Below are 26,541 nucleotides of genomic sequence, written 5' to 3'. Positions count from 1 at the left end.
ATGAGGTGGCCAAAGTATTGCAGTTTCAGCTTTAGCATCAGTCCCTCCAATGAACATTCAGGATTGATCTCCTTTAGAATGGACTGGTTGGATCTCCTTGCAGTATAAGGGACTCTCAAGAGTCTTCTCCAACACCACAGTTCAAAAGCATCGATTCTTCGGCGATCAGCCTTCTTCACAGTCCAACTCTCACATCCATACATGACCATGGGAAAAACCATTGCCTTGACTAGACGGACCTTGGTTGGCAAAGTAATGTCTCTGCTTTTTAATATACTATCAAGGTTGGTCATAACTTTCCTTCCAAGGAGTAAGCGTCTTTTAATTTCATGGCTGCAATCAGCATCCGCAGTGATTTTGGAGCCCAAAAAATAAAGTCTGACACTGTTTCCACTGTTTTTCCATCTATTTCCCATGAAGTGATGGGACCAGATGCCATGATCTTCGTTTTCTGAATGTTGAGCTTCAAGCCAACCTTTTCACTCTCCTCTTTCACTTTCATCAAGAGGCTTTTGAGTTCCTCTTCACTTTCTGCCATAAGGGTAGTGTCATCTGCATATCTGAGGTTATTGATCTTTCTCCAAGCAATCTTGATTCCAGCTTGTGCTTCTTCCAGCCCAGCGTTCCTCATGATGTACTCTGCATATAAGTTAAATAAGGTGACAATATACAACCTTGACGTACACCTTTTCCTATTTGGAACCAGTCTGTTGTTCCATGTCCAGTTCTAACTGTTGCTTCCTGACCTGCATACAGGTTTCTCAAGAGGCAGGTCAGGTGGTCTGGTATTCCCATCTCTTTCAGAATGTTCCACAGTTTATTGTGATCGACACAGTCAAAGGCTTTGGCATAGTCAATGAAGCAGAAATAGATGTTTTTCTGAAACTCTCTTGCTTTCTCCATGATCCAGCGGATGTTGGCAATTTGATCTCTGGTGCCTCTGCCTTTTCTAAAACCTGCTTGAACATCTGGGAGTTCACGGTTTACATACTGCTGAAGCCTGGCTTGGAGAATTTTGAGCATGACTTTACTAGCATGTGAGATGAGTGTAATTGTGCGGTAGTTTAGAGAGGAATGAAATAAGCTCTTATTTATTTTCCTCCTTGCTTTGATGGGTCTTCCCTGGTGGCTCAGTTGGTAAAGAGTCTGTCTGCCATGCGGGAGACCCAGGTTCAATCCCTCGGTCAGGACGATCCCCTGGAGAAGGAAATGGCAACCCACTCCAGTATTCTTGCCTGGAGAATCCCATGGACAGAAGAGCCTGGTGGGCTACATTCCATGGGGTCACAAAGAGTCGGATACAACTGAGTGATTGACACTTACCTGGGTAGAGTTTCCCTAAAGCCTGAACCAGGCAGATGAGAGGATGCAGGGGGAAGAAGAGTGTAAACACAGCGCCGTATAAACTTCAGCTGAAATAACAGATGAGCCAGGAGGCAATGGGCACCATCTCCAAATAGTTGCAGTGTAAGCACTTAAGACAGAGTTTCTCACCCTGGGCACTGTCGGTGTTGGGACTGGATGGCTCTGTTATGGAGGCAGGCCTGGGCATTGTAGGGCATTGGCAGCTTTCCTGGCCTCAGTACACTGGATACCAGTTATCTCCCTACCAGTGCATGAGTGCATGCACAGTAGCTCAGTCGTGTCTGACTGTGCGACCCCATGGACTGTAGCCCACCAGGCTTCTTTGTCCATGGAATTTTCCAGGCAAGAATACTGGTGTGGGTTGCCAGTTCCTCCTCCAGGGGATCTTCCCGATCCAAGGATGGGACCTGCATTTCTTGCATTGGCAGGCGGATTCTTTACCACGGAGCCACCTGGGAAACCCAAGTTCCTCCCTGGAACCCATTATTCATAGATCTTGGTTTGGAGCCACACAAAATGAATAGAATTCTGATTCAGTAATAATAATAGAAATAAGTAGGCCACCAGGGAAGCCCAGTAATAATAGAAATAATTGTATTTATCAGGCACATATCATATAGCATTTCCAGCTAGTTTGTCACCTTAATTAAACCTCACAACTCAATTGGCAAAAGAAGTCTGTGGCAAAGGATCTGCCTGCCAATGCAGAAGATGCAGGTTTGATCCCTGGGTTGGAAAGATGTCCTGGAGAAAGAAATGGCAACCCACTCCAGTATTCTTGCCTGGAGAATCCCACAGACAGAGAGCCCTGGCGGGTTATAGCACATAGGGCTGCAAAGAGTCAGACTTAGTGACTGCTGCTGCTGCGTCACTTCAGTCGTGTCCAACTCTGTGTGACCCCATAGACGGCAGCCCATCAGGCTCCCCCATCCCTGGGATTCTCCAGGCAAGAACACTGGAGTGGGTTGCCATTTCCTTCTCCAATGTGTGAAAGTGAAAAGTGAAAGTGAAGTTGCTCAGTCGTGTCTGACCCTTAGCGACCCCACGGACTGCAGCCCACCAGACTCCTCCATCCATGCGATTTTCTAGGCAAGAGTACTGGAGTGGCTTGCCACTGCCTTCTCCGACTTAGCGACTAGGCAGTAGCAACAACAACAGGGAGGAACTTGGCTTATGGCACAGTTTAAAGAAGAAATTGATGACAGAGCTATTGGAAGGAGAGCAGGCTTACCTAGAAAGGGCAGTGAGGTGCGTGCTTCTAGGGGACTCAACCAGTGTGGTCGTTACCAGAATATGGTAAAGAAGTTTACTCCTTTATCAAGAAGAGATTTGGAGTAATACTTCTGAGTACCATTCCTAGTGTGATGCCGAATAACATGGGCAGTAGGATTTGCAAAATGATGTGCTCTTTAAATTCTGTTTTTCATTTCAAATCTAGTCCAAGAGGAAAGTACTGTAGAGTTTCTGGCAAGCATATAACTGCAGCATCACCTATAGACAGTCCCTTTGGTCTAGGGAAGATTGCAATGCCAAATGATTCCTGATATTCCAACCAATTCAAGTCTCTCACACTGGAGTTTTGTTCTGGGTCTTGCCTGAGGCTCTGACCGAGGCAGCATTTGTTCTCGGTGGTCATCACGTGTGGAATTAAACTGTCTCCTCTGGAGCTGTGTGAGATTAGCATGACTTTGCCTCAAAGCTTCCTGTTGCCATGGATTTAATACTGGGATGTTAATGCCATTTCAAAACCTTTAACTGCCCCAGATTAGAGCTACTCTGCCATTCAAGAATGGTTAGCCTCATGGATCCTCTTAACACAAAATTGTTAAACTCTGAAGAATGGTACTTAGTTGAGCGAGTCAACTGTTGTTCGTTTCTGAAATAGTGAGGACTCTGGAAACATGAATGCACTTGATTAAAGGGGCCATCAGCCGGCCTGATTGTTTTCTTCAAGTTATTCTCAGGCCTCGATCCACTCCACTCCTGTCATTTCTGACAAGTTTCTACTTTGTCCTGCCTTCTTCACATCTATTTAAGTGTTAAAAAAAAAAAAAAACTATCAGATTGGAAAAGTAGCACATGAACTACTAAATGTCAGGAAGATAGATGTTTGAGTGAGTCATGCAGTGGCTTTATGCAGTGATTTTTATCTTTCCAAAGTGGCCTTGCACATCGCTTCTCTCAGGGCTAAGGGTGCTCCTGCTCAGCCGCTAAATCGTATCCGACTGACTCTCTGCAGCCCCACGGACTGTAGCCCACCAGGCTCCTCTGTCCATGGGCTTTCCCAGGCAAGAAAACTGGAGTGGGTTGCCATTTCCTCCTCCAGGGGATCTTCCCGACCCAGGGATCAAGCCCCCATCTCCTGCACTAGCAGGCGGATTCTTTACTACTAAGCCACCAAGGAAGCCTTAGCGTTAAGGGTATATACCTCCACAAAGAAAGCTGTAACAGGAAAACTGGGTAGAGCAGTTCCCCACTGCCATGGAATTCTGACTTCAGACACTTACCCTTGCTTGGAAATATATCGTGCTGAACGGAATTTTCACACACCCCAGCCAGTGTCTCTCAATACGAGTGTGGATTCCACTTCCTCTTTCACGGTCGTCCTAAAGGAGGGGTGGGAAGTCATAATTGTTTAACAACTCCAGGCAGTCATTTAATAAGTAACTCGGCAGCAGGAAAGCAGCAGGATTTTAGCTGAAAGCATGGTAGGTTTAGGTGAAACAGATGTAAGTCACATTCTGGTTGAGACACTTAATAGTTATGTAGAAACTAGGAAAGTCATTTAACCTCTCTGGACCTCAGTTTCCTCATGGATAAATTGGGAGTTTAACAGTCTGCTTTGGGGACTTCCCTGGTGGTCCAGTGACTATGATTCTGAACTTCCAGTGCAGGGGCCCAGGTTCAATCCCTGGTCAGGGGACTAGCTTCTGCGTGCCACAACTGAGACCCAGTGCAGCCAGATGAATAAATAAACATTCAAACAAAAAACAAGACAACAACAAGAACAACAGTCAATTTCACAGGGTTATTTTAGAATTAGGACAGGGTGCTTATAAAGAACTAAGGCAATGTGCTAATAGAATTAGCACAATTCCTGGATCACAGCAAACACTCAAATTGAAAAAAAAAAAAGGCTGCTTCTCAGGCTTCCCTGGTGGCACAGTGGTTAAGAATCCACCTGCCAATGCAGGAGACACGGGTTTGATCTCTGGTCCCAGAAGATCCCACTGCCGTGGAGCAACGAAGCCCACGTGCCCTAGAGCCGGTGAACCGAGACAAGAGAAGCCACAGCAGTAAGACTCATGCTGCAACTAGAGAAAGCCCTCAGAGAGGCAAAGGCCCAGCACAGCCAAAGACAAATAAGCAACATTATTGCTTTAAAAGAGCTGTTTCTCCCTCCTCCCGTTCCTCACTCATACGTGTCAGGTTTCCAACATCCCGAATTTGGGGACCGATGGTACTGACGGCAGGCTGCCCCCAGATCTGCCAAAGTGGCAGATTGATTATTCTGAATTCAAGTTACTTGAAAAACAGCTGTGCAAGAACACCCAGACCCTCCTTTGTCTCCAGTCTCCAGAAAGCAGGAAATAACCCACCCCACCCCTACCCGGGGAAAGGTACCTTTCCTGCATCTTGCGTAGAGAGACGCCTTTTCACCAGAGAGGGCCTCCAGGGCCGGGGGGGTGGCACAAACACGCCTTGTTGCTGCTGCTGCTGCTGCTGCTAAGCCGCTTCAGTCGTGTCCGACTCTGTGCGACCCCATAAACGGAAGCCCACCAGGCTTCCCCGTCCCAGCTATTCCCCAGGCAAGAACACTGGAGTGGGTTGCCAACACACCTTGTTAGCCTTTACTAATTTACCACATTGAATCCAAATGTCCTTACCCTGTCAGCTCCTCACATCTTTATCATTTCTTTGTCTAGAAAGTATAAAACCTGTCTGCCTTGGTTACTTCCTAGATCCTATGAGACTTACGTACACACAAAATTAAAAGCTGGTTTCTTTTCCCCCTGTTAATCTGTCTTGTGTCAGCTTAACAGCCCAGCCAACAGAGCCCACAAGAATAAGGGGGAAGTTTCTCCTCCCTGACAGGACTCGCGTGGTGGGTAGAGGATATGAAGACAAGTAGAGACTTCTTCCTCAAAAACGTGAGCTCACCTCTAAGACATCATACAGCACTTCATCAAAGATGTTGATGAACACGTCGTCCTTCACTGACTGCAGGCTGGTGGTGCTGTAGTCCCCGTTGGGGGCCCTGCAAATGCGCACCACGATCAGGGAACATGCAAGGAGCAAAAGAGAAACGATGAGCACTCAAATGTCCAGACAGGACCAACACCTGAATATGAGCAGAGAAATGAGGGCTAACGGCAGCTCTTTCAGTTAGAGGGTGTCTCCAGCACGGGGACCCTATAGCATGGTTTGTTGTTGTTCAGTCGTGTCCGACTCTCTGTCACCTCATGGACCGTAGCCTGCTTGGCTCCTCTGTCCATGGGATTTCCCAGGCAAGAATACTGGAGTGGGTTGCCAATTCCTCCTCCAGGGGATCTTCCTCACCCAGGGACTGAACCAGTGTCTCCTGCATTGGCTGGTGAGTTCTTTACCACTGAGCCACCTGGGAAGCCCAGTCACTTTTCCCACCAATAAATCAAGGCCGAGGTGAGGTTCATCTGCTACAACATCAACTGCTCTGAGTTTTGCCAGGCCTGGCCAGAGCAGTCCTCTCCATGGCATGACTCCAAACCAGGCCATTGCATCTGCTTGATTGAGCATTGGCCTTGAATTTTGCTCATTCTTTTTTGCTTGTACTATGTATAAAAGTGGTATCTATTTCTCTCTCTCTTTTTTTTTTCCTTTTTGTCTTCTGACTTAACTAGTTCTGTTTCCCTGGTGGCTCAGTTGGTAAAGAAACAACCCAAAATGCAGGAGACCACCTGCAGTGAAGGAGATTTGGGTTTGAAATTACTTAAGGCTCCCAGAGCTGGGGAGATAGGGAAGAAAAGAAAATCATTGTAGGGCCTATGGGGTCAAGGGAGTGGAAAGCTTGGACTCTAAGGAACCAGAGCCTGGAGTGGAGTGGGGTATCCTAACAATGAACCCACATTTCAAAAGCTGGACGTTTTCCCATTTTTTTCCCCCTAGATTGGAATCATTTGTGGTATGAGGAAAATATGCCTACCTAAATGGAAGTTCAAGTTCTTCATTCCAGCTGGGGTTTGGTCCTTCTGCTGTAGTTGTATGGCAGATTGTTCGCTGAAATGAAACTTCTACAAAAGGACGTACTGAAACCTTCAAAAAAAAAAAAGAACATGTACAGTTTCTATTTAGCTAGATTTTTTGTTACTGGTTTGTTTCAGTTGGATTGAAACCCTTTTCAGCTCACTAAATCCTGAGCAGAAACTGGACGTTTATGCATATAGTTTTAATAACTTTCTATACTGTTTTTTTTAATCAAGAGAAAACAGTCTGTAATAGTAGAATTATTTTGTTCTGAGCAGAGGAAAAACTTGATTCTAAATAGTATATTTCCAAAGAAAATGAGACAGAAAATGTATTATGAACTTTCTAGGCAATTCTTAAAAACATAAGGGTCAAGATTCTAAGCAGAGATCCAGCACTTGGGTATCTCACCTGGCCGAGGGGGTAGTCGGCGCTGTGGGCTGGGCTGTGTGTTGTTGGGGAAGCAGCGTGCTTTTCAGTGAAGGTCCTTGAAGATCTTGATGTCTGGTGGAATTTACTAGGAGGAAAAAATGAACAGAAGAAATAAATGACAGGGACAGTCTAATCATGTTACTGAGCAGATGGTTTCTCCAGAGACGTTTGGTGCTGACAGCTATCCTGGCAGGCGTTCTTGCGAAGTCTGTCGATGCTTCAGAAGTCTTTTCGTATGCTCTGGTCCTCCCTGCTCACCTAGCGACTACCAGAACCTTTCCAACGTCCTTCCTTGGGTCTGCATGTTTGGCTGGACTAGAAGATAGAGACCTCTTCTGTCTATGGTCTCATGGGCGCCTTTCCCCCATAACTGAGAGCATCGATCCCTTTCAGGTAGCAGAATCCCGAGCCTTCTAACCAGTGCCCTGCCTCCATCCAATTCAGGTCCTCTTTCACTGTATGTTCTTTGAACCTTCAAACTCCAGGAAGCTTGAACTACACACCCCAGGTAAGACATCTCTCTCTGGGCCTGCCAGGCATCGCTGGCAAAAGGTGGTCAGTGCTTCCTAGCTCGAGTTAGGGTCTACGAGTCTTGCCCTCTTTCCGTTTTGAACTGCCATTCGTAAAGGAAGAAATGAAGGTCATGTCCAGAGATCCTCTCCCAGACACCTTCCCCCTCATCCCAATAACCCACTTGCATATTTGTTTTGAATTTTCAGGTGTATCTAGTATTTCACATTCACTGGCAAAGTACACCTTGTCTCTTTCCACCAGACTGTCTTACCTTTTCACAGAAAGGGTTTCAGACAAACTATGAGATAAGGGAAGTGGAACATTCAACTCAACAGCTACCAGTTTGGAAAACCTTTTCCTGTTTGGAACACTGTCAATTGCATTATTACACAAACATCTGTTTAGTACCTACTATACTTTAGCAATCTGTTAGACTCTGGGGCTGCAAAGGCAAATAAGATACAGTTTAGCTCAGACTAAACAGTCATAATATAGTGGGGTATGTGTTAGACTAGAGGGCATGGGATATAAGAGAGCAGTTCAGTTTAGTTCAGTTCATTCGCTCAGTCGTGTCGTAAAAATCGTATTTAGTTTAGTTGTAAGGCGAGAGGGCTAAGATTTGGGTGGGTTTAGTGCAAGAGTTAGTATCTGAGCTGACTTGATGAGTCTACACTAAATGTAAAACAATAGGATCAATTATGCTTCTTTGTAATGATTAGAATGACATCATTTAAATCTTAAAAAACTGCATAGAAACAAAAAAATAATACCTATTGCCTATTCTTTTTTAAAAAAACAGCTTTTCGCCACACAGTTGAGCTTTAATGCGATCAAGATGAAAAGGCTGGGATGTGGCTTCGCGAAGCAGTGCTATTGCACAGATTCAAGAGCTTAGACAGACATTTACAAAACAAAATGTGACAGAACACTGGGAATAGTTGGTGATGATCAGATGTTCTGTAATGGGTAGAAGAGTTAGCAGAAGAAAAAAGTAGGGCAAAATAATAGTGGGGTGGGAGTGGATAGATCATTTAAAGGGAAGAACCTAGGGAGGAAAGAGGCCCAAGCTAGAACATAGCACTTGTGTAATCAGACGGCTGGAGGCCCTGGGCAAGCACGGCACGCTCTTCACTTCCATTCACCCTTTTGTAAAATGGAGACAGTAATAGCAGTGAGAAGCAAGTGAAATAATAGAAAGTGCCTCGCGTAGTGCCTAGAACACGGCGACCGTACAATAAAGCGTAGCCTCCCTCATCACGCTGGTAGAGGCCCAGCAAAGAGAAGTAATTCTCGGTCCTTCTGTCTCTCTTCTCCAAGGGGCTAAGAAATTTAAGCTCACCTTACTTACAGTTGGGTTTCCCTGGTGGCTCAGACAGGAAAAGAATCTGCCTGCAATGCAGGTGACCTGGCTTTGATCCCTGGGTCAGGAAGATCCCCTGGAGAAGGGAATGGCAACCCACCCCAGTATTCTAGCCTGGAGAATCCCATGGACAGAGGAGCCTGGCAGGCTACAGTCCATGGGGTCGCAAAGAGTCAGAGAAAACCAATCGATTAACACTTCCTTATGGTTGAGGAGTCCCCATTGCCACAGTGTATGAAATACAGTGGGTATAATTCCTTTCTCTGGGCAGATAAAAAAGAAGTCACAGTTTTGTGCTCACAGCACATGTTTCAGCATCTGGAATATGCACCTTTGGGGTATCTGCCCAGCTCTCACCCACTTCTCTGAGGACTGTCCTCCGTCTTCAGGACTGGTCCTGGTGACCCGCCCCTGACTGTAGGTAACTGGATGTGGATCAACACCCGACCCGGGCTAGGACCTTTTGGGGAGCTGATGCCTGGGGGTGGAACCTGCGAGGATGAATTGCTTCCATCACACAAAGAATAAAGCAGATTCACAGACGGAAACAAGAGATACAAAGGGCCTTTGAAGACGCCACCTTAATCTTTACAGTCTCCCATGTGGTTCCACCATATCTATTGTCCTCTTGTTCTGTGAGATATAGCCAACAAAACCCCTCTTAACCCTAAACTGACTGATTTGGTTCTATCGTGCTGTGCTTTGCACAGTCGCTCAGTCATGTCTGACTCTCTGTAGTCCCATGTACTGTAGCCCACCAGGCTCCTCTGTCTGTGGGATTCTCCGGGCAAGAAGACAGGAGTGGGTTGCCATGACCCCTCCAGGGGATCTTCCAGAGCCAGGGATAGAACCTGCATCTCTTGCATTGGCAGGCGGGTTCTTTACCTCTAGTGCCACCTTGGTTCTGTTACTTGGAACTAATGGGGCCCTGACATCATCAAGAACGCCCTCCCTCACCCCCATCCCTTCCCTCAGCCCCCACAGAGCAACAGCTCTGTTAGTGATGAGAGTGAGCACACTGTGAAGAGGTGGGATCCTGCACCTTCCGTCCCAGGCCGGTTCCCAGGGCTCTCACCTTGCCGTCGGCTTCCTCACCGGAATGTCGTAAGCCCGGATGATGTTCACCAGCAGCTTTATGTCCCCGTCGGACAGGTTTTGGGCTGTCACCTTCTTCCGGCCTTTTCGCCTTGGCCTCAGTGGTCGCTTTTGTTCTGCCAGCTTGAAAAGGCTCAGGCCCAAAATGCTAATGATTACAGAACAAAGTTAGGACTCTAGGGGAAAGAAAGATCGGGAAAGTTCACGAGACACCTTCCCACACTCTGCCCCAAGGTCCCTCACGGGCCCCTGAAAAACTCTTTGTCTCCTTGAGGAGGGGTGGGAATTGTCAAGAGACTCTCCCAAGATAGGGGAGATCTACTGCGTAGATGATGAATGTATATTTTAGCAGCTTCTGATCCGAGGCAGATAACTCGGGTTCTGGGCCCCACCCTGCACCTCCTGCTTGGCCTCTGCCTTGCTCATCCCCTAGCCCCTCAAACGTGGCCTGAGCTCGCCAGCTGTCCGCTTTGGCTCCTGCCAATCCTGCAGCACCGGATGCCTCCTTCCACCGTCCTCGCTGACCCACTTCATTGCAGTTCTACCACTTTCCAGGGCCCGTATTTCCAGGCCAGTGCGTCCTGCTCGCCTTGGGCAAATCATTTCACCTCTTGCCGTCTCTGTTTCATCATCTGTAAAATGGAATTTTAATACCTACCTCTTGGGGTTGTTGAGAGGACTAAGCGAGGAGCTAGTGTTAGCAGATGCCCTGACACAGTGACTGTTGGGATGGTGACAGTGGTCACAATGCCGGTGACGATGCTGGAGAAAGGAGGGGATGGAGACAGGAGGAAGGCAGGGGAGGGGGCCCAGGGGGATCTCTCTACCTCTCTATGCCTCTGTCTCTCACTGGGATGACACCCATGAACACTTCCTGGAAGGTGAGAGCAACAGTCTGTGAATCAGAATGGCCAGGGGACACAGAGTTTAATTCTGCCCCAGAGACTAACGAGAGCACAGCGGACTTTGTATTGGGAAGCTGATGTGAATGGCTAAGCCCGACAGCCCCAGAGCAATGCCGGCTGTGCAGAGCTGGCCGCAGGCTGGCAACGCTCACGCTGCTCTTCTCTGTGAGTACAGAAGAGCAGGCTGGACTGGAGCCCTCCTTCCGAGAGGCATGTGCTAGCCCAGGGAGATGACTCCCAAGGGACTCCCGGGGAGCCCCCCAGGGCCTTCTAAGGGAGCACAGAGGAGCTACCGTTTACCAGCACCATTACGGTTCAAGCAGAGTGCTAGATGCCTTACATATACTCTTCCTAATCCTTACAAGGGTATTACCCCATTTTTCATATGAAGAAACTGGAGGCTCTGAGAGGTGATAGAATTTGCTGGAGGCTCCTAAATAGGGGAGAGGGAGCTGGGGTTCAAGCTCAGGTCACCCTGACTTGACAGCCCAACTTCTTCTTTGAATATCTGCATATATCTTTTCATTAACTCATTTGGGACAAGAATAAGTGCGTTATATAACCATGTGATGTAAAATTGTCAAAAATAACTATCTTTCCCAAAACCAAGAGTGTGAGGAGAGTGACACTATTTTACAGTTTTGCAAACGTCTTTTTTGGTTTTACCGTACATTTTAATTTTAGAATTTTAATGAGATATAGTTGATATATAACACTGTATTAGTTCAAGGTGTACAGTAGATTGGTTTGATACATTAATATATGGCATTATGGTTATCACCGTAGGTAGCATTAGCCAACACCTCTATCTATCACTTTCACTTTAGGTAATTTTTTTTTTTTTTTTGTGGTGTGAACAATTAAGATCCAGTCTCTTAGCACTCTTGAAGTTTATATTGTTGATGGTAATCACTACGATGCACATTAGATCTCCAGGACTTATTTATCTACTGGTTGCAGGCTTATACTCTTCTAAAATATCCCCCTAGTACCCCCTGCCCCCAGCCCCTTGTGACCAACAGTCTAGTCTCAGTTCTTATTAGTTTGGCTCTTTTAGATTCCACATATAAGTGAGAATCCCAGAGATCTTATCTTTCTCTGACTCATCCCATTTAACAGAAGGCCCTCAAAAGTCCATCCACGCTGTCACAAATTATAGCCCATCTTTTTAATCACTCTGCCAGGATGCCTGCCTAACCCAGACTTGGGAACCTCAGAGAAAAACCTTTGCCAGGAGGTCGTAACAAAGCACACCCCTTCTTTCCTCAGTACTTTCTCCCTCCCCGAGGGATGTCTCCTGTCACGAGACTTAGCTGTCCCCTTAGTCAGCGTGAGAACATCTTGGTGGCTGGGACCATTATATACAGAAATATCTTAATCTAAAGCCAAGAACAAACCAAAATTAAAAGAAGAAAGAACATACCCTGAGCCTTCAGAACTTAATGCAGAAAAGTAAAGCAGAAAAAAGGAAAAGAAAAGAAATGGAAAACAGCATGAAAAATCATCATCTATTCTAAAGTGTAATTTTCATGACTGAAAAAGAAAACATTCAATGATTGGACTGTGGGCCTGGAATAGAGAGAGGGTTTGCATGAATTTTCTGTGGGCACAGCTTCCCTTCTGTATGAGGATGGAGGCGAAGCCAGGAGAAGGGGATACCATGGATTGCACCAGCTTTTTGTCTCCTTGCCAACTGGGTGGTAGAGAGGAAGCCCATGCGTAGGAAATAACCTTTTCAGGAGACCATCGGTTGTATCCAAAGACTTTTTGCGACTTTGCGCAAAAACTCTTTGTGATCCTGTGGATTATATAGTCTATGGAATTCTCCAGGCCAGAATACTGGAGTGGGTAGCCTTTCCCTTCTCCAGGGGATCTTCCCAACCCAGGGATCAAACCCAGGTCTCCCACATTGCAGGCAGATTCTTAACCAGCTGAGCCACCAGGGAAGCCCTTTCAGACCAAGAGATTTAAGCACAGGAAGGGTCATGAGGTTAACAGACTTCACAAGCCCACCAGTATAGAAAGTTCTCTTTCATCTTTCATGCATCCACTTTGACTTGAGACCATTTGAGGATTATTCTCAATGATAGGGAGACAATCTAGCAGACAGTCAATTCCCAACTTCTATGTAAATATTCACCTTCCCCTGCTGCCCCACACCTGTCACCAAACACTGGGCAGCTCTGTGCCTCCCAGCGGCAGCGCTGGAACCAGGCCTCCTCCCTGCCTCAGAATCTCAGCGGGATAATTCTCAGCCACCCCATTGTCCTGTGACGGGGGAGTGACGGAGACCTTGGCCCAGGGAGGTGGTGAAGGCAGGAGAAGGATATGCTGGAAAGGATGCTGTCACACTTCACGTGACTGGAATGGGAAGATGGCCAAGGCTGGGGAAGTGCCCTTGTGGGTGGTGGGAGGTGAGATGGGGTCCACTGGAATGTGATGGAGAGGGTCTTATGAAACTTGTGCTAACAGAACCCCCCAAAAATGTGACATCAGGCTTTCATCAGGCTTTACCAGTTTCCAGTACTGCTAGGGGGCCAAATGCATATCATACACTGATAAAAATCTTAAATTTACAGGGAATATTTAATATAATACAACACAAGAAATAACAAAAAGATTTTTTTTTTTTTTACCTGATATTGGGAACTTCTTCTTCTACTATCAGATCCGAAAGAAGAAAATGGTGTTTTGCAATGAGGAAACGATTTATCACTGATTCTCTAACCTGAGGGAGAGAAAGACGTTTTATTTAAATGTTCTTGTTTGCTGAACTGCACCATTCTCTGCTCGAATGTCACCGTGGTGTGGTGGCACTTTCACATTCCATCACAGCTCTGACCCCTTCCTACAGTAAATCAACCAGCTTTCCTCGCTAACGTAAGCTCCCTAAGGCAGAGGCATTCTATTTTGTTCACTGCTATATTCTCAGGATCTGGACAAATTCCTGGCAGAAAATTTAGCTGAATGAATGAATGATTCTTTGGAAAAGACCCTGATGCTGGGAAAGATCGGAAGGCAGAAGGAGAAGAGGGTGACAGAGGATGAGATAGTTGAATGGCATCACTGATTCAATGGACAGGAACTTGGGCAAACTCCGGGAGATGGTGAGGGCCGGGAGGCCTGGCGTGCTGCAGTCCGTGGTATCCCAAAATGTCAGACATAACTTGGCAACTGAACAACAACAAAAATGAATGAACAGCTACAAAAAATAGGACCTGTCTAGAAACACATGAAGGCTTCCGTGGTGGCTCAGATGATAAAGAATCTGCCTGCAGTGCAGGAGACCTGGGTTTGACCCCTGGGTCAGGAAGATCCCCTGAAGAAGGGAGTGGATATTCACTCCAGTATTCTTGCCTTGAAAGTTCCATAGACAGAGGACCTGGCGGGCTACAGTCCATGGGGTCACAAAGAATCGGACACAACTGAGGGACGAAAGCTTTCACTTCTGGGCTTCCCTGGTGCGCCAGACAGCAAAGAATCTGCCTGCAATGCAGGAGACCTGGGTTTGACCCCTGGGTCAGGAAGATCCCCTGGAGAGTGGAATGGCTACCCACTCCAATATTCTTGCCTGGAGAATTCCACAGATAGAGGAACTTGGCGGGCCAGAGTTCATGGGGTTACAATGAGCTGGACACAACTGAGTGACTAACACACTTCGAAGCACACACACTTCAGATGATTAAGTTCTTCCCCTATTCAGACTGATTTAGTTCCTAATTATTTTTTAAATGGAGGCTCTCTTGAATGTCATAAATTATTTTTTTATACAAGAGCTACGGGGTAGATTAACTGGCAGGGGAAAATGTACTGTAGTCATTGTAGCATTTCTTATAAGTTAAATTAATTAAACCAAGGACAAAAGAATATTTTGATTATCAGAAGGGCAGTGAGTATGTGGTTTATAAAACTTTTTTATTAAAAAGGTAATAAGATGCACACATTCATATGGTAATTCTATATTTAGTTAGTCTTCCAAGGCAATAGAAATAAAAACAAAAGTGAGCAAATGGTATCTAATCAAATTTGCAAGTTTTTGCACAGCAAACATTCAAATATTTTTTTAAAAAGTCATGATTTAGAAAGTAAGTGCCTTATTTAATCATACCCCTCTTAAGATAACCACTGATAATAAACTAGTGTTTTCAGTGTTTCCTCATTGAATACATTCCCTTAGGTGCCTGAGCTAGTTCAAATTGGACTTTTTATCACTTATAATCATGAATCCGAGCTAATACAAAGGAGAATTAAGTAACTATGCTACAAACATGAAGACAGTTGCTAATCAATTTTATATCTGTAATTCTGAGAAAGGCTTCCCTGGTGGCTCAGTGGTAAAGAACCCACCTGCCAATGCAGATGTGGGTTTGATCCCTGGTCGGGAAGAACCCCTGGAGAAGGCAACGGCAGCCCGCTCCAGTTATCTTGCCTGGGAAAGCCCGTGGACAGAGGAGCCTGGTGGGCTACAGTCTATACGGCACAATAGAGTCGAACACGACTGAGCAAGTAAACGACAGCAACGATTATGAGCAAATGAGCCGGCAGGGCTGAGGGTAGAGACCTGCCTCTCCAACACCAGGACGCTGCCTGTCTGTCCCCTACGAGGGCTGTTAAAAATGCTCTTCCTTACCTGCTGGAGGCACTTTGCCACTGTGGCCCTGTGGGTATCTATGTGGTCCTTGGTTTCAATTACATTTCTGTCTCGTAACCGTTTCTCGTAGTCCTGAAATTAAAAGGAAACAATACTTCTAGGATTTTAAAAAACTGGTACTCTCATGCCTTTTTTGAGATTGGGCTTTCCTGGTGGCTCAAACAGTAAAGAATCTGTCTACAATGCAGGAGACCAGGGTCCAATTCCTAGGTTGGGAAGATCCCCTGGAGAAAGGCATGGCAACCCACCCCAGTATTCTTGCCTGGAAAACTCCATGGACAGAGGAGCCTGGAGGCTACAGTCCAGATTAGAGAATTATTCGTCATGTGTAGTTTAAGTCAAAAACTGTGGTTCTAAATCTTCCTTCTACTTCCCTCTGAACTTCAGGTTCAGAGTTGATCTTTGATGCAGTGTCCAGGATTTGGAAACAGTTGATTGAACTGCTTTACAAGTGGTTACAAGTTACAGTGCTTTTTAAAAGTATTTTCTTAAAAATTGGAGTATAATTACTTTACAGTTTGTGTTGGTTTCTGCTGTGCAACAATGTGAATCAGCTATATGTATGCATATATGCCCTCCCTTTTGAACATTCCCCGCACCCTGCATCTCACCCTTCCAGGTCATCACAGAGCATCAGACTGAGCTTCCTGTTTTTTATAGCAGCTTCCCACTAGCTATCTACTCTCTCAATTCGTCCCACCCTCTCCTTCCCCCTCTGTGTCCAAATGCCATTCTCTAGGTCTGCATCTCTATTCCTGCCCTGCAAGTAGGTTCATCAGTACCGTTTTTCTAAATTCCTTGTATAATATACGATATTTGCTTTTACAAGTTACAGAGTTCATGCAGAAAGAAATGGAGGCCATAGAAATAATCGAGTCACTGCAGATCAAGATACTAACCTCACCCAAATGACTTAGCCAAAGCCCCTGCTTAATTTTTGTCTTTCTGTTTCAAGTAAAGCAATTACAAAGAGAGTAACTAACATCTGGTTGCAGTTGACCTGGGACACCTACTTGGAGGCAAGTAGTGGGTGCCTTTGGCTTTTTCTTCCTAGGCAGCTGTACTTTCCTCTCTTTTTCTATCAAGAAAATTCCATGTGGGCCCCAGGGAGCTTCCATGTTCTCCTTCAGTCCTTCTCTGGTCATAGCTGACGCCTGGGGTGGCTCCTAACCCAGCCTGGGTGGCTCAAAGGCTATCTTCAAGATGTTTTTTTTTTTTTTTAATATTTATTTGGCTGCATAAAATATATTTATTTATTATCAGGTTGTAGTTGCCAAACACGGGGTCTTTGTTGCAGCATGTGAGATCTCAATTCCCTGACCAGGGATAGAACCCTCTTCCCCTGCCTTGCAAAGGAGATTCCTAATCGCTGGACACCAGGGAAGACCCTGTCCCCAAGATTGTTAGACTCGGGACAAGAGGACATACCTCTCCCTCCTGGCTGAGGCTCCTAGGTATGAACTTGGGTGATACTGGTGACCAAGTGATCAAGCAGAGAAATCTGTCTGCAATGGTGGAAAATTCACCATACCGTGAAGCCCCCACAGGAAGGAGAAGGAGCCTGGCACTCCTTGGATGGCTCTGAGGGGCAGACGAGCTCCTGTCATTCAGATGTCTTAGACGCTTAACTCAATTTTGTGATTTCATCATCTAATAAACTCCCCTGGTACAGAAGCTGGTTCAAATCGGGTTTTTATCACTTATAATCACAAGTCCAAACTGATACCAAGAGAAACCAAGTAACCAAAAATATCTCTCTAGGAATAATTTCTGCTTGAAAAATCATACTGCTTTTGATCAAAGACCTAAAGGTAACGCCATGCACTATAAAACTCTTAGAGGAAAACGTAAGGCAGAATACTCTTTGCTATAAATTGCAGCATATCTTTTGGGATCCGCCTCCTAGAGTAACGGCAGTGAAAACAAGCAAACAAACGAAGTTACACTGATATTAATTTCTAGTGGCTATTTCTTTATCTCATCAAACATAAACTTGTCCAGCTTTCCCTGGCCCGCCCCGCTACACAGGCTTGTTCCCTGTAGCTCCTCAAAGGCTCCCTGCACCACTCCAACCTCCCCCAAGGCTTTCTGTCTCCAGCTGCCTGCAGCATCCTGACCAGACCTGTTCCCCACTTCCTACCCCCTCACCCAGGCTGTTCACATCCTACCCATCTATCTTCCAAGCAGCGCTTACCCCTGTGCTTTGTGCTTAGGAAATACTTATTGGGTTAAAATGGCATTGAGGGACTGACTTCCCTGGTGGTCCAGTGGTTAAGAATCTGCCTTGCAATGAAGGTGACGTGGGTTTGAATCCTGGTCAGGAAGCTAAGATCCCACACGTGAGCCACTAAGCCCGCAAGCCACAACTAGAGAGTCTGTGCAGTGCAATGAAAGATACCTCGTGATGCAACGAAGATCCTGCGGGCCGCAACGAAGACCCGATGCAGCCATTTAAGTAAATAAATTTTAATTTGAAAAAGATGGCATCGAATTCCTGACTAAGCCAGGCAGGATTGTTTGCCACACTAACGCTTAAGAGATTCTTCATCCCTATGACACTAATTTTTCCTAGTTTAGATGTCATCAGACTGAGACAAAGAGATGATTTAAACATTGGATTCAAGAAAAATAATGAAAAGGCTATGTAAAGTGGATAAAGAAGAAACCAGTATTGCTACTGAGAACACCACAAGGACACCTACATATATATCATAGTATACAAAATGGCACAGTAAACATTTGATTATTTTATCAACCCCTCTAAGGCAATCTCTTACCTGAAATACTCTTTCCATAATTTCTCGGTCATACAGTGGAATTTGCTTATAATGTCGGAACTCTGGCACCTCTTGGCTTCTAAGAAGCAGCAGCCTGAATCGTTTCGATCTATTTAATTCCTCATCCGAAACAAAGTTAAATTCCTGTTGTAGCTGTTCAAGTCGGAAGAAGCCAGGGATGTAGGATTCACCACTGGTAGCAACCTATAAAAACCAGGAAATACAAAGCTCTAGGTGACAGGCAGATGTCACCCAAGGAAACCTGGCACTGAGCTTTTGGGAATGATGTTGAATGTTGAACAGTTTTAGATGGATAAACTTGAAACATCCACTATTTCATTTAAAGAGAAAACACAGTCAAATATAATGGCAATGAGGGACATGCTGTTATATTCACTGAATAGTTATTAAAAGTACCATAAATCATTTTTCCAGAGAAATAAAAAGTAAACAGTTCATGTCTGGTATGCATGTTCCCCTAATAGATGTTATGAAAATATAACAGACTGATAAATGAGTCAGTTATATCAGTGTGTTACTAAACGCCTACTGCAAAAAATACACAGGAGACTCGGGTTCGATCCCTGGGTCAGAAAGTTCCCCTGGAGAAGGAAATGGCAACCCACTCAGTATTCTTGCCTGGGAAATCCCATGGACAGAGGAACCTGGCAGGCTACAGTCCTTGGTTGTTAGGAAAAATGAACCAGAGGTGGACCCAGGCACCAGCATAGAAAGCACAGCTTCAGCAACCCTGAGAGGACGAGCAGGTCTGGGCTTCACTCTGCCCAGGTGTCCATTTGCTCCTCTGCTGGGAGCTGTGTCAGCTGCAGCCTTGACCTGCAGAGAGAGCAGAGATCCGCTGGGGCTTTGCAATGGGAAAGGCGATCCTGCGGTGACAATCCTGGTTCATAGAATAGGCTAGTCAGGAAGGCAAGGGTGAGGTGGTTGGATGGCATCACCGACTCAGTGGACATGAGTATGAGCAGACTCCGGGAGACGGTGAAGGACGGGGGAGCCTGGCGTGCTGCCGTCCGTGGGGTCGCAGAGAGTCAGACACGACTGAGCGACAGCAGCAGGAAAGCAAGCCCTGTGTTTTGTCCTTCTCTGGGAAGCAAACAGTTAAAAACAAGAACCATCAAGGGGACCAAGTGTTTAGTCACTCAGCTGTGTCAGACTCTTTGTGACCCCACGGTCTGTAGCCCTCCATGGTCTGTGTTCCTCTGTCCATGGGATTCTCCAGGCAAGAATACTGGAGTGGGTAGCCATTTCCTTCTCCAGGGCATCGTCCCAACCCAGGGATCGAACCTGCATCGCTTATTTCTCCTGTATTGGGGTGTCTTCAGAAATGGTGGTTTTGCTCGTTTTCTGGTTGAACGATTAGATTACCATTTAGGGTTCTTTACCACTAGCGCCACCTGGGAAGCCCTGTAACCTCAGCAGTACCTGGTGCTTCCTGCATGCTGAGTGTGGACAGCTGGAGGCTGACAACCAGCAGCTCATTTCTTCCCAACAACACTGTGAGGGCCTCACGGGCTTCGGACGTTTGTCTTGCTCACACAGTCAGTAGGTGCAGAGCTAGAATTTAAACCTGTCATTCAACCCAGCCCTCACCTTCTTACACACTCTGGCGCAGGAGAATGTAGGGTGAAAGGGAACCTGTGTAAAAAGCCCTGCCCTTTCTGTGGTTACCACACCGAGTGGAGAGGTGCTGTGCGCCCATGTCTCCTGACACGTTACCGAGATCAGCTGCATCAGGGGGCCATTGCTGGGGTCGTTGGGGTCAAGCTTGGACTCTGCTGCCCACTTGGCCAACTTCTTCATGTCTGTCAGTCCTGATGTGCCGATAGAAGAGATGGCATCTGCTCTCTTCAAAGCACTGAAAACAGAAGTTGATTCAATGAGACAGACTTCATCACAGAGCAGTCTGCATCAGGACCACAGAACCGCAGGGTCAGCCCTGCTCTGAAGGACCTCTGCCATTTTTCCTTACCTGATGGTTGCTATTAAATATGTTATAGGGTAATAAAAAAGCATGAATGGTGGCAGAAAACATTTTCAAAGCATGTGTCTAATAAGGCATAAAAACATCCAAAAAATATAAGGAACTCATTCAACTTAATGGCGACAAAACAAATAATCTGATTAACAAATGGGCAAAGGATCTGAATGGACATTTTTCCAAAGACATACAAATGGCCAATGGACACATGAAAAGATGCTCAATCATTAGGGAAATGCAAATCAAAACCACAATGAAATGTCACCTCACACTTGTCAGAATGGCTGTCATAAAAGGCAAGCGATAAGTGCTGGCAAGGATATGAGAAGGGAATTCCTTGTGCACTGCTGGTGGGAATGTAAGTTGGTGCAGCCACAGTGAAAAACAGTATGGAGGCTCAAGGAGTTAAAAGCAGAGCAATCATATGCTCCTGCAATCTGACTTCTGGGAATGCACCCAAAATAAAATCAGTGTCCTGGGGAGGTCTCTGCACCCCCATGTTTACTGCAGTATTAGTTACAACAGCCAAGATAGATAATTCAGTCCTGAAAGAAGGAAATCCTGCCATTTGCAACAACATGGATGGACACTGAGGCATTATGATAAGTGAGATAATCTCACTTTTACGTGGAATCTAAAATAACCAAACATGTAGAAACAGAGAAAAGAGTGATGGAGCCAGAGGTCAGGGGGGTGGATAAATGGATGAAGCCACTCCAGAGTACAAACTTCCAGTTGTAAGATGGATAAGTCCTGGGATTCTAATGTACAGCGTGGTGACCACAGCTGTTGTTGTTAAGTTGCTCAGTCGTGTCCAGCTCTTTGCGACCCCGTGGACCGCAGCACCCCAGGCTTCCCTGTCCTTAACCATCTCCCAGAGTTTGCTCACATTCATGTCCAGTGAGTTTGGTGATGCTATCCAACCATCTCGTCCTCTGACACCCCCTTCTCCTCCTGCCTTCAATCTATGTATGATTATATGAGTGTAGCTAATAATACTCTATTGTACACTTGGAAATTGCTAAGAGAGCAGATCTGAAAATTTCTCAGCCCAAGGGGGAAAAAAAATCTAATTATGTGTGTCAGTGGATGTTACCCAAACTTATTGTGAATATCAAATCATTATGTTGTACACCTTAAACTTATATAATTTCACATGTCAATGAGATCTCAGTACATCTGGGGGGAAAGGCATAAATAGAAGGAATGCAACTGTGACCCTGCATTTCTGCAACTGTGCCCAGCACACCAGTGTCCTGAGTCACTGGATCCAGACTAGGGCACCTGGTGTAGGATGCCCGGAAGGTCCCACCTCTCAGGTAACTGGGGACCACTTGGGGCTGAGGCTAAAATAAAAGAGAAGAAACAAACATTTATGCAAATAACTTAAGCCCCGACTCTGGACACGACTGAATTCCAAGGGTCCCAGGTGGTCACCACAGTTGAGCTGGGTCTTTATTAACAGGGCTGCGTCTCCCGTCACTCACACTGTTTCTCCTCTCCCAAGAGCTGGAGCTTTAACCTCAGCAGGAAACTCAATGAGACAAAGCACAGGAGGCTTGTATGTAAAGCATAAACAAGCCTCCCCTGGAAATGCTGCCAGGCTCCTGGCTGAGAAAGACCTTATTGTCATCATCACGTGGGGACAGGTGTTTGCATTGGACGGAGAGGGCGTAAAGGGAACAAAACCAGCCCTGTTCCTCTGTTTTTCCACGTGTTGAAAATGACAGCCTGTGACTTGGAACATACCTTCTTGATCAAGATAAGTCCTTTTGGGACTTCCCTGGTGGTCCAGTGGTTAAGACTCCCTGCTCCCAAGGCAAGTAGGCCTGGGTTCGATCCCTGGTCAGGGAACTAGATCCCATCACAACTAAGATCCTGCACACTGCAACGAGGACTCTGTGCAGCCGAATAAATAAATTAAAAAAAAAAAAAGGTAAGTCCTTTCATTTCATGGAGGCTACTGAGGCCACGACAGTCAGATGATCCACTCAAGGCACATCTGCTGGGGAGCGACAGAAGCAAGACCGGAACCCAGGCCCCTGGCTCCACAGTCCAGGATGCCTGCATGGGCATCAGCCACTCAGAGGGAGTGAGACTCTGGAGTGAGTCCCTTCCCGCTGTTCTGAGTGAGACCGACAGCTAGCAATCAAGGAAGGGGACTGAGAACAGGGCCTTTCATAATCCCAGAAATTTCTGCATCAGTCATATTTTACAGGGATCTCTGACTGAGGGCCAAATAGATACAACTATATGCCATGCAAATATTCATTGGAAGGCCCGATGCTGAAGCTCCAATACTTTGGCCACCTAATGCCAAGAGCTGACTCTGGAAAAGATCCTGATGCTCAGAAAGATTGAAGGCAGGAGGAGAAAAGGGCGGCAGAGCATGAGATGGTTGGATGTTGTCACCAACCCAGTGGACACAAATTTGAGCAAACTCCTGGAGATAGTGGAGGACAGGGAAGCCTGGTGAGCTTCAGTCCATGGGGTCACAAAGAGTGGGACTCGACTGACAGACTGAACAATAACACGCGCCATGTACTTTCCCCGTCTGTAAAACTGCGAAAAGAGTATTTCACAGGCTTACTGGTATCTGATGCTGATGAACATCCAGTATTTGTTAGGATGTTAACATTTCAGTTTTTATCATAAGAACACACACACACAAATCCCCTGAAAATACTGGCACATGACAATAAAAGGAAAGACTGTGAGACTGCAAGCCTTTTCCTCACTGAATCGTGCTAACGCCAATGCTGTCCTTGCTCATCAGCTGTTCTAGCCACACGTTACCTTCTGAATCCGATATTCTGCTGCGACAATGGAGGAATTAAAGGAATCCCATTTTCTCCAATGGCCCATGCCACGCTGTTGGACACTTTCCCCGAGGTCATTAGAATCAGTTGATTACTACCGTCGGCTTCAAATGAGAAGGGCACTCCTGAGGAAGCAGCGGATGAAAAAGGATGCGGTTTAGAAAGAGGGAGTGGGCCCCGTGCTCATGAGAAGGCAAAGCAGAGAGCAGAGAAATGGAACAGAGTGGGTGGGGGTGGGAGGGTGGAGCACATCACTCAGGTCAAAACATGGAGCTGCAGGTGATGACTCAGTGGGCCCCTCGACTGTCTCTCTGATAGCAGAGTGTAGCATTATGAGCAGTGATGCACTCTGCGCTGGGACCAACTGCATATATATTCTGCCACGTAACAGCTGTGTGACTGTGGACAAATTGCTTAACTTCTCTGAACCTTAGTTTCGCTATGTATAAAATCGAGATAATAATAATGAAAGTGAAAGTTGCTCAGTTGTGTCCTACTCTTTGTGACCCCATGAAGTATGCAGTCCATGGAATTCTCCAGGCCAGAATACTGGAGTGGGTAGCCTTTCCCTTTTCCATCATATCTTCCCAACCCAGGAAGCGAACTGGGGTCTCCTGCATTGCAGGCAGATTCTTTACCAAGTGAGCTATCAGGGAAGCCCGTGCTGCAGTAATAATAACAGCACCCCGTTTAAGGATTACTGTGAAGACAATCCTTCATTTGTTCCGTAGACACCTACTTGAGCCCCTACTTTACGCCAGGCACTATTCTAGTCAATAAGACAGCAGTAAACACAACTGACAGGAATCCCTGACCTCATGGAATTTACATTCAAGTAGGAAAGACAGATTATAGATGTGATAAATAAGAGATGAGGCTAGTATGTTAGACAGTGGTGGTGGTGATTTAGTTGCTAAGTTGTGTCCACCACTTGCGACCCCATGGACTGTAGCCCACCAGGTTCCTCTGTCCATGGGATTCTCCAGGCAAGAAGACTGGAGGGGATTGCCATTCCCTTCTCCAGGGGATCTTTCCAACCCAGGGATCGAACCTGTGTCTCCTGCATTGCGGGCAGATTCTTTACCACTGAGTCACCAGGGAAGCCCTATGTTAGAGAATGGTAAGTGCAAAAGAGAAACAAATTATGAAGAGTGTAGAGAAAATATATGCTTGAGGAGGAGGCAGGGGTTGAACTTCCAGTGTTGAGTGGCAAGTGAAGGCTCCGTGAGAGGTCCCTTCTGAATAATGAAAGGCCTGAAGGAAGGGAAGGGAGGCATGTAGGTATCTTGGGAAAGAGCCTTCTTGGCAGAAGGAACAATGCAAAGGCCCTCAGGTGAGAGCGTGCCTGGAATGAGAAATAGCATGCAAGTGAGGAGAAACCTGCAAAGCCTCAGCAGACCTGGCCGGCACTGACCACTCCACACACGCTGTCACTCAGCTATGCTAGTGACTTTAAAGCCTCACTGACTGGGCTCCCACTGATTCGACATTAATGACAAAAAGTCTCTGGACAGGACATTAATCATGTAAAAGAAAAAAAGATTTTTAAGCATGAAACATAGGCTTTCCTGGTGGCTCAGCTGGTAAAGAATCCGCCAGCAATGCAGGAGACTTGGGTTCAACGCTGGGTTGGGAAGATCCCCTGGAGAAGGGAAAGGCTACCCACTCCAGTATGCTGGCCTGGAGAATACCGTGACAGTCCATGGGATCACAAAGAGTTGGACACGACTGAGCGACTTTCACTTTTTCATTTTCATAGGAACTTCTTGTTCTGGAGTCCAAGTTAATATTATTGCTATTAACACAAAACAATACCACTGTTAACCCTATAATAGCCTCTCTGTGTTTTCTGAAGAGCTTTCCTTCAGGGGCGTTGGTGGTGGTCCAGTGGTTAAGAATCTGCCTTCCAATGCAGGGGACACGGGTTTGACCCCTGGTCAGGGAACTAAGATCCCACATGCCACAGGGCAACTAAGCGTGTGTGTCCCAATGAAGAGCTGGAATGCTGTGATGAAGACCCAGTGCAGCCAAAACAAAAATAATTAAGTAAATAAAGTATACTTATTTTACTGTATGACTTAAAAACCAATCTTTCCTTCATGCTGAACACTGCATCTTGATCTTCAAAATAACCCCATAAGACATTTAAGGGAGGTTTATTAGACCCCCTCTTATGAAGGAGAAAGGTGACAGTCAAAGAGGTTACATGATTACTAGGGTCACACAGTTTGTCAGTAACAGAGCTGGAACTAAAAGCTTAGATCCCCAGACTTTTAGACTGGTGTTCGGATCTGGGACTCAAGGGATTCTTGCATCCAGATATGCACTCACAATAAAAAATCACCAGGCATGCGAGGAAACAGAATCAGACCAATAAGCAGAAAGGTGTTGGAATGCCAGATACAGAATACTGAAAAATATTCTTGCCTGTAGAATCCCATGGACAGAGGAGCCTGGCAGGCTACAGTCCATGGGGTCGCAGAGAGCGACTGAGAGACTAACATATACAGAGAATGAAGAAATGAATGAGTGAAATAAACGGCCGAGAGTACCGGGAAATGACAGAAGGTGTCAGAACTGATGGTAAAAAGACTAAACAGCGTCTCTAGAGGTGAAAAACACAGCCACTGAAATGAGGAACCCAGTGATGAATTTCAATGACCAGACACGGCCAGAAAGTGAATTCATGACTTAGAAGACTGATTTAAAGGAATTACACAGAATATAGATGCGAAAGCAAGAGATGTCAAGTATATTAAAGAGAGGTTAAAAAAACATGCTTGACGGAGAGAGAAAGTCCATGAGAGATGAGAGAATATTATTTAATAATATCCCCATTACAATTATTTTATTTCAAACTTTCCACCTTACAGATAACACTATGATGTACTTTTTTTTTTTTTAATGCACAAAGCTTTATCTTCATTTTGAATTATTTTTTCAGGAAGGATTCCTAGAAGTTGAATTAAGGTGTCAAAGGCAATCTAAAGGCCCTTAATGCACATGGCCAAACTACTTTACACTTGTACAGTTACATGAATTTATTGGCCGCCCACAGTGTGTAAAAATTACTTTGCAAAAAATCGTTTGTGATTATTGCTTTCATTTGAATTTCTTATAGCAATGTTGTAATTGTCTGGCTGTCTGATAAGGGAAAAAAAAGACATTCAAATCTGACAGTGATTCCGTGAGCCCTCCGTACCGCTTCCGACCCCCCCCCCGTACCGCTTCCGACCCCCTCGTGGTCCAGGGTCACATGCTGGTTACTGCTAAACTCCACTTCTTCAATGGGAGCCCTTCCGCTGACAACAGTGGTTTCAGGAATAGGCAGAAACACTTCCGCCAGCAAGGTGGTACCACTGTGTCCAGCTGATTCATAGACCTGAAATTGAGGAAGAGAAG

The 26,541-nt window shown here is 45.9% G+C and overlaps 1 protein-coding gene across 2 annotated transcripts in view; it reads right to left on the bottom strand.

Moving 5' to 3' along the window:
• CC2D2A (coiled-coil and C2 domain containing 2A) overlaps positions 1-26,541 on the bottom strand; it is a 121,951-nt gene that overhangs the window by 25,859 nt on the left and 69,551 nt on the right. For both annotated transcript variants that reach the window (XM_088836515.1, XM_088836517.1), the window contains 11 exons: positions 26,365-26,521; positions 23,117-23,264; positions 20,059-20,197; positions 18,322-18,525; positions 15,524-15,616; positions 13,530-13,621; positions 9,969-10,136; positions 7,000-7,105; positions 6,548-6,657; positions 5,527-5,623; positions 3,873-3,971 (listed from right to left, as the gene is read on the bottom strand). In XM_088836515.1, coding sequence (XP_088692641.1) covers positions 3,873-3,971; positions 5,527-5,623; positions 6,548-6,657; positions 7,000-7,105; positions 9,969-10,136; positions 13,530-13,621; positions 15,524-15,616; positions 18,322-18,525; positions 20,059-20,197; positions 23,117-23,264; positions 26,365-26,521 — 1,413 coding nt within the window. The remainder of the gene's footprint in view (positions 1-3,872; positions 3,972-5,526; positions 5,624-6,547; positions 6,658-6,999; positions 7,106-9,968; positions 10,137-13,529; positions 13,622-15,523; positions 15,617-18,321; positions 18,526-20,058; positions 20,198-23,116; positions 23,265-26,364; positions 26,522-26,541) is intronic.

This window comes from Moschus berezovskii, chromosome 5 (genome assembly GCF_049115385.1).
Source record: "Moschus berezovskii isolate FMDL1 chromosome 5, NW_MosBer_1.0, whole genome shotgun sequence".
In the NCBI taxonomy this organism is placed as follows: Eukaryota; Metazoa; Chordata; class Mammalia; order Artiodactyla; family Moschidae; genus Moschus; species Moschus berezovskii.
The sequence above is the reverse complement of the archived record's forward strand: the minus strand, read 5'-3'. Positions and strand labels throughout refer to the sequence as shown.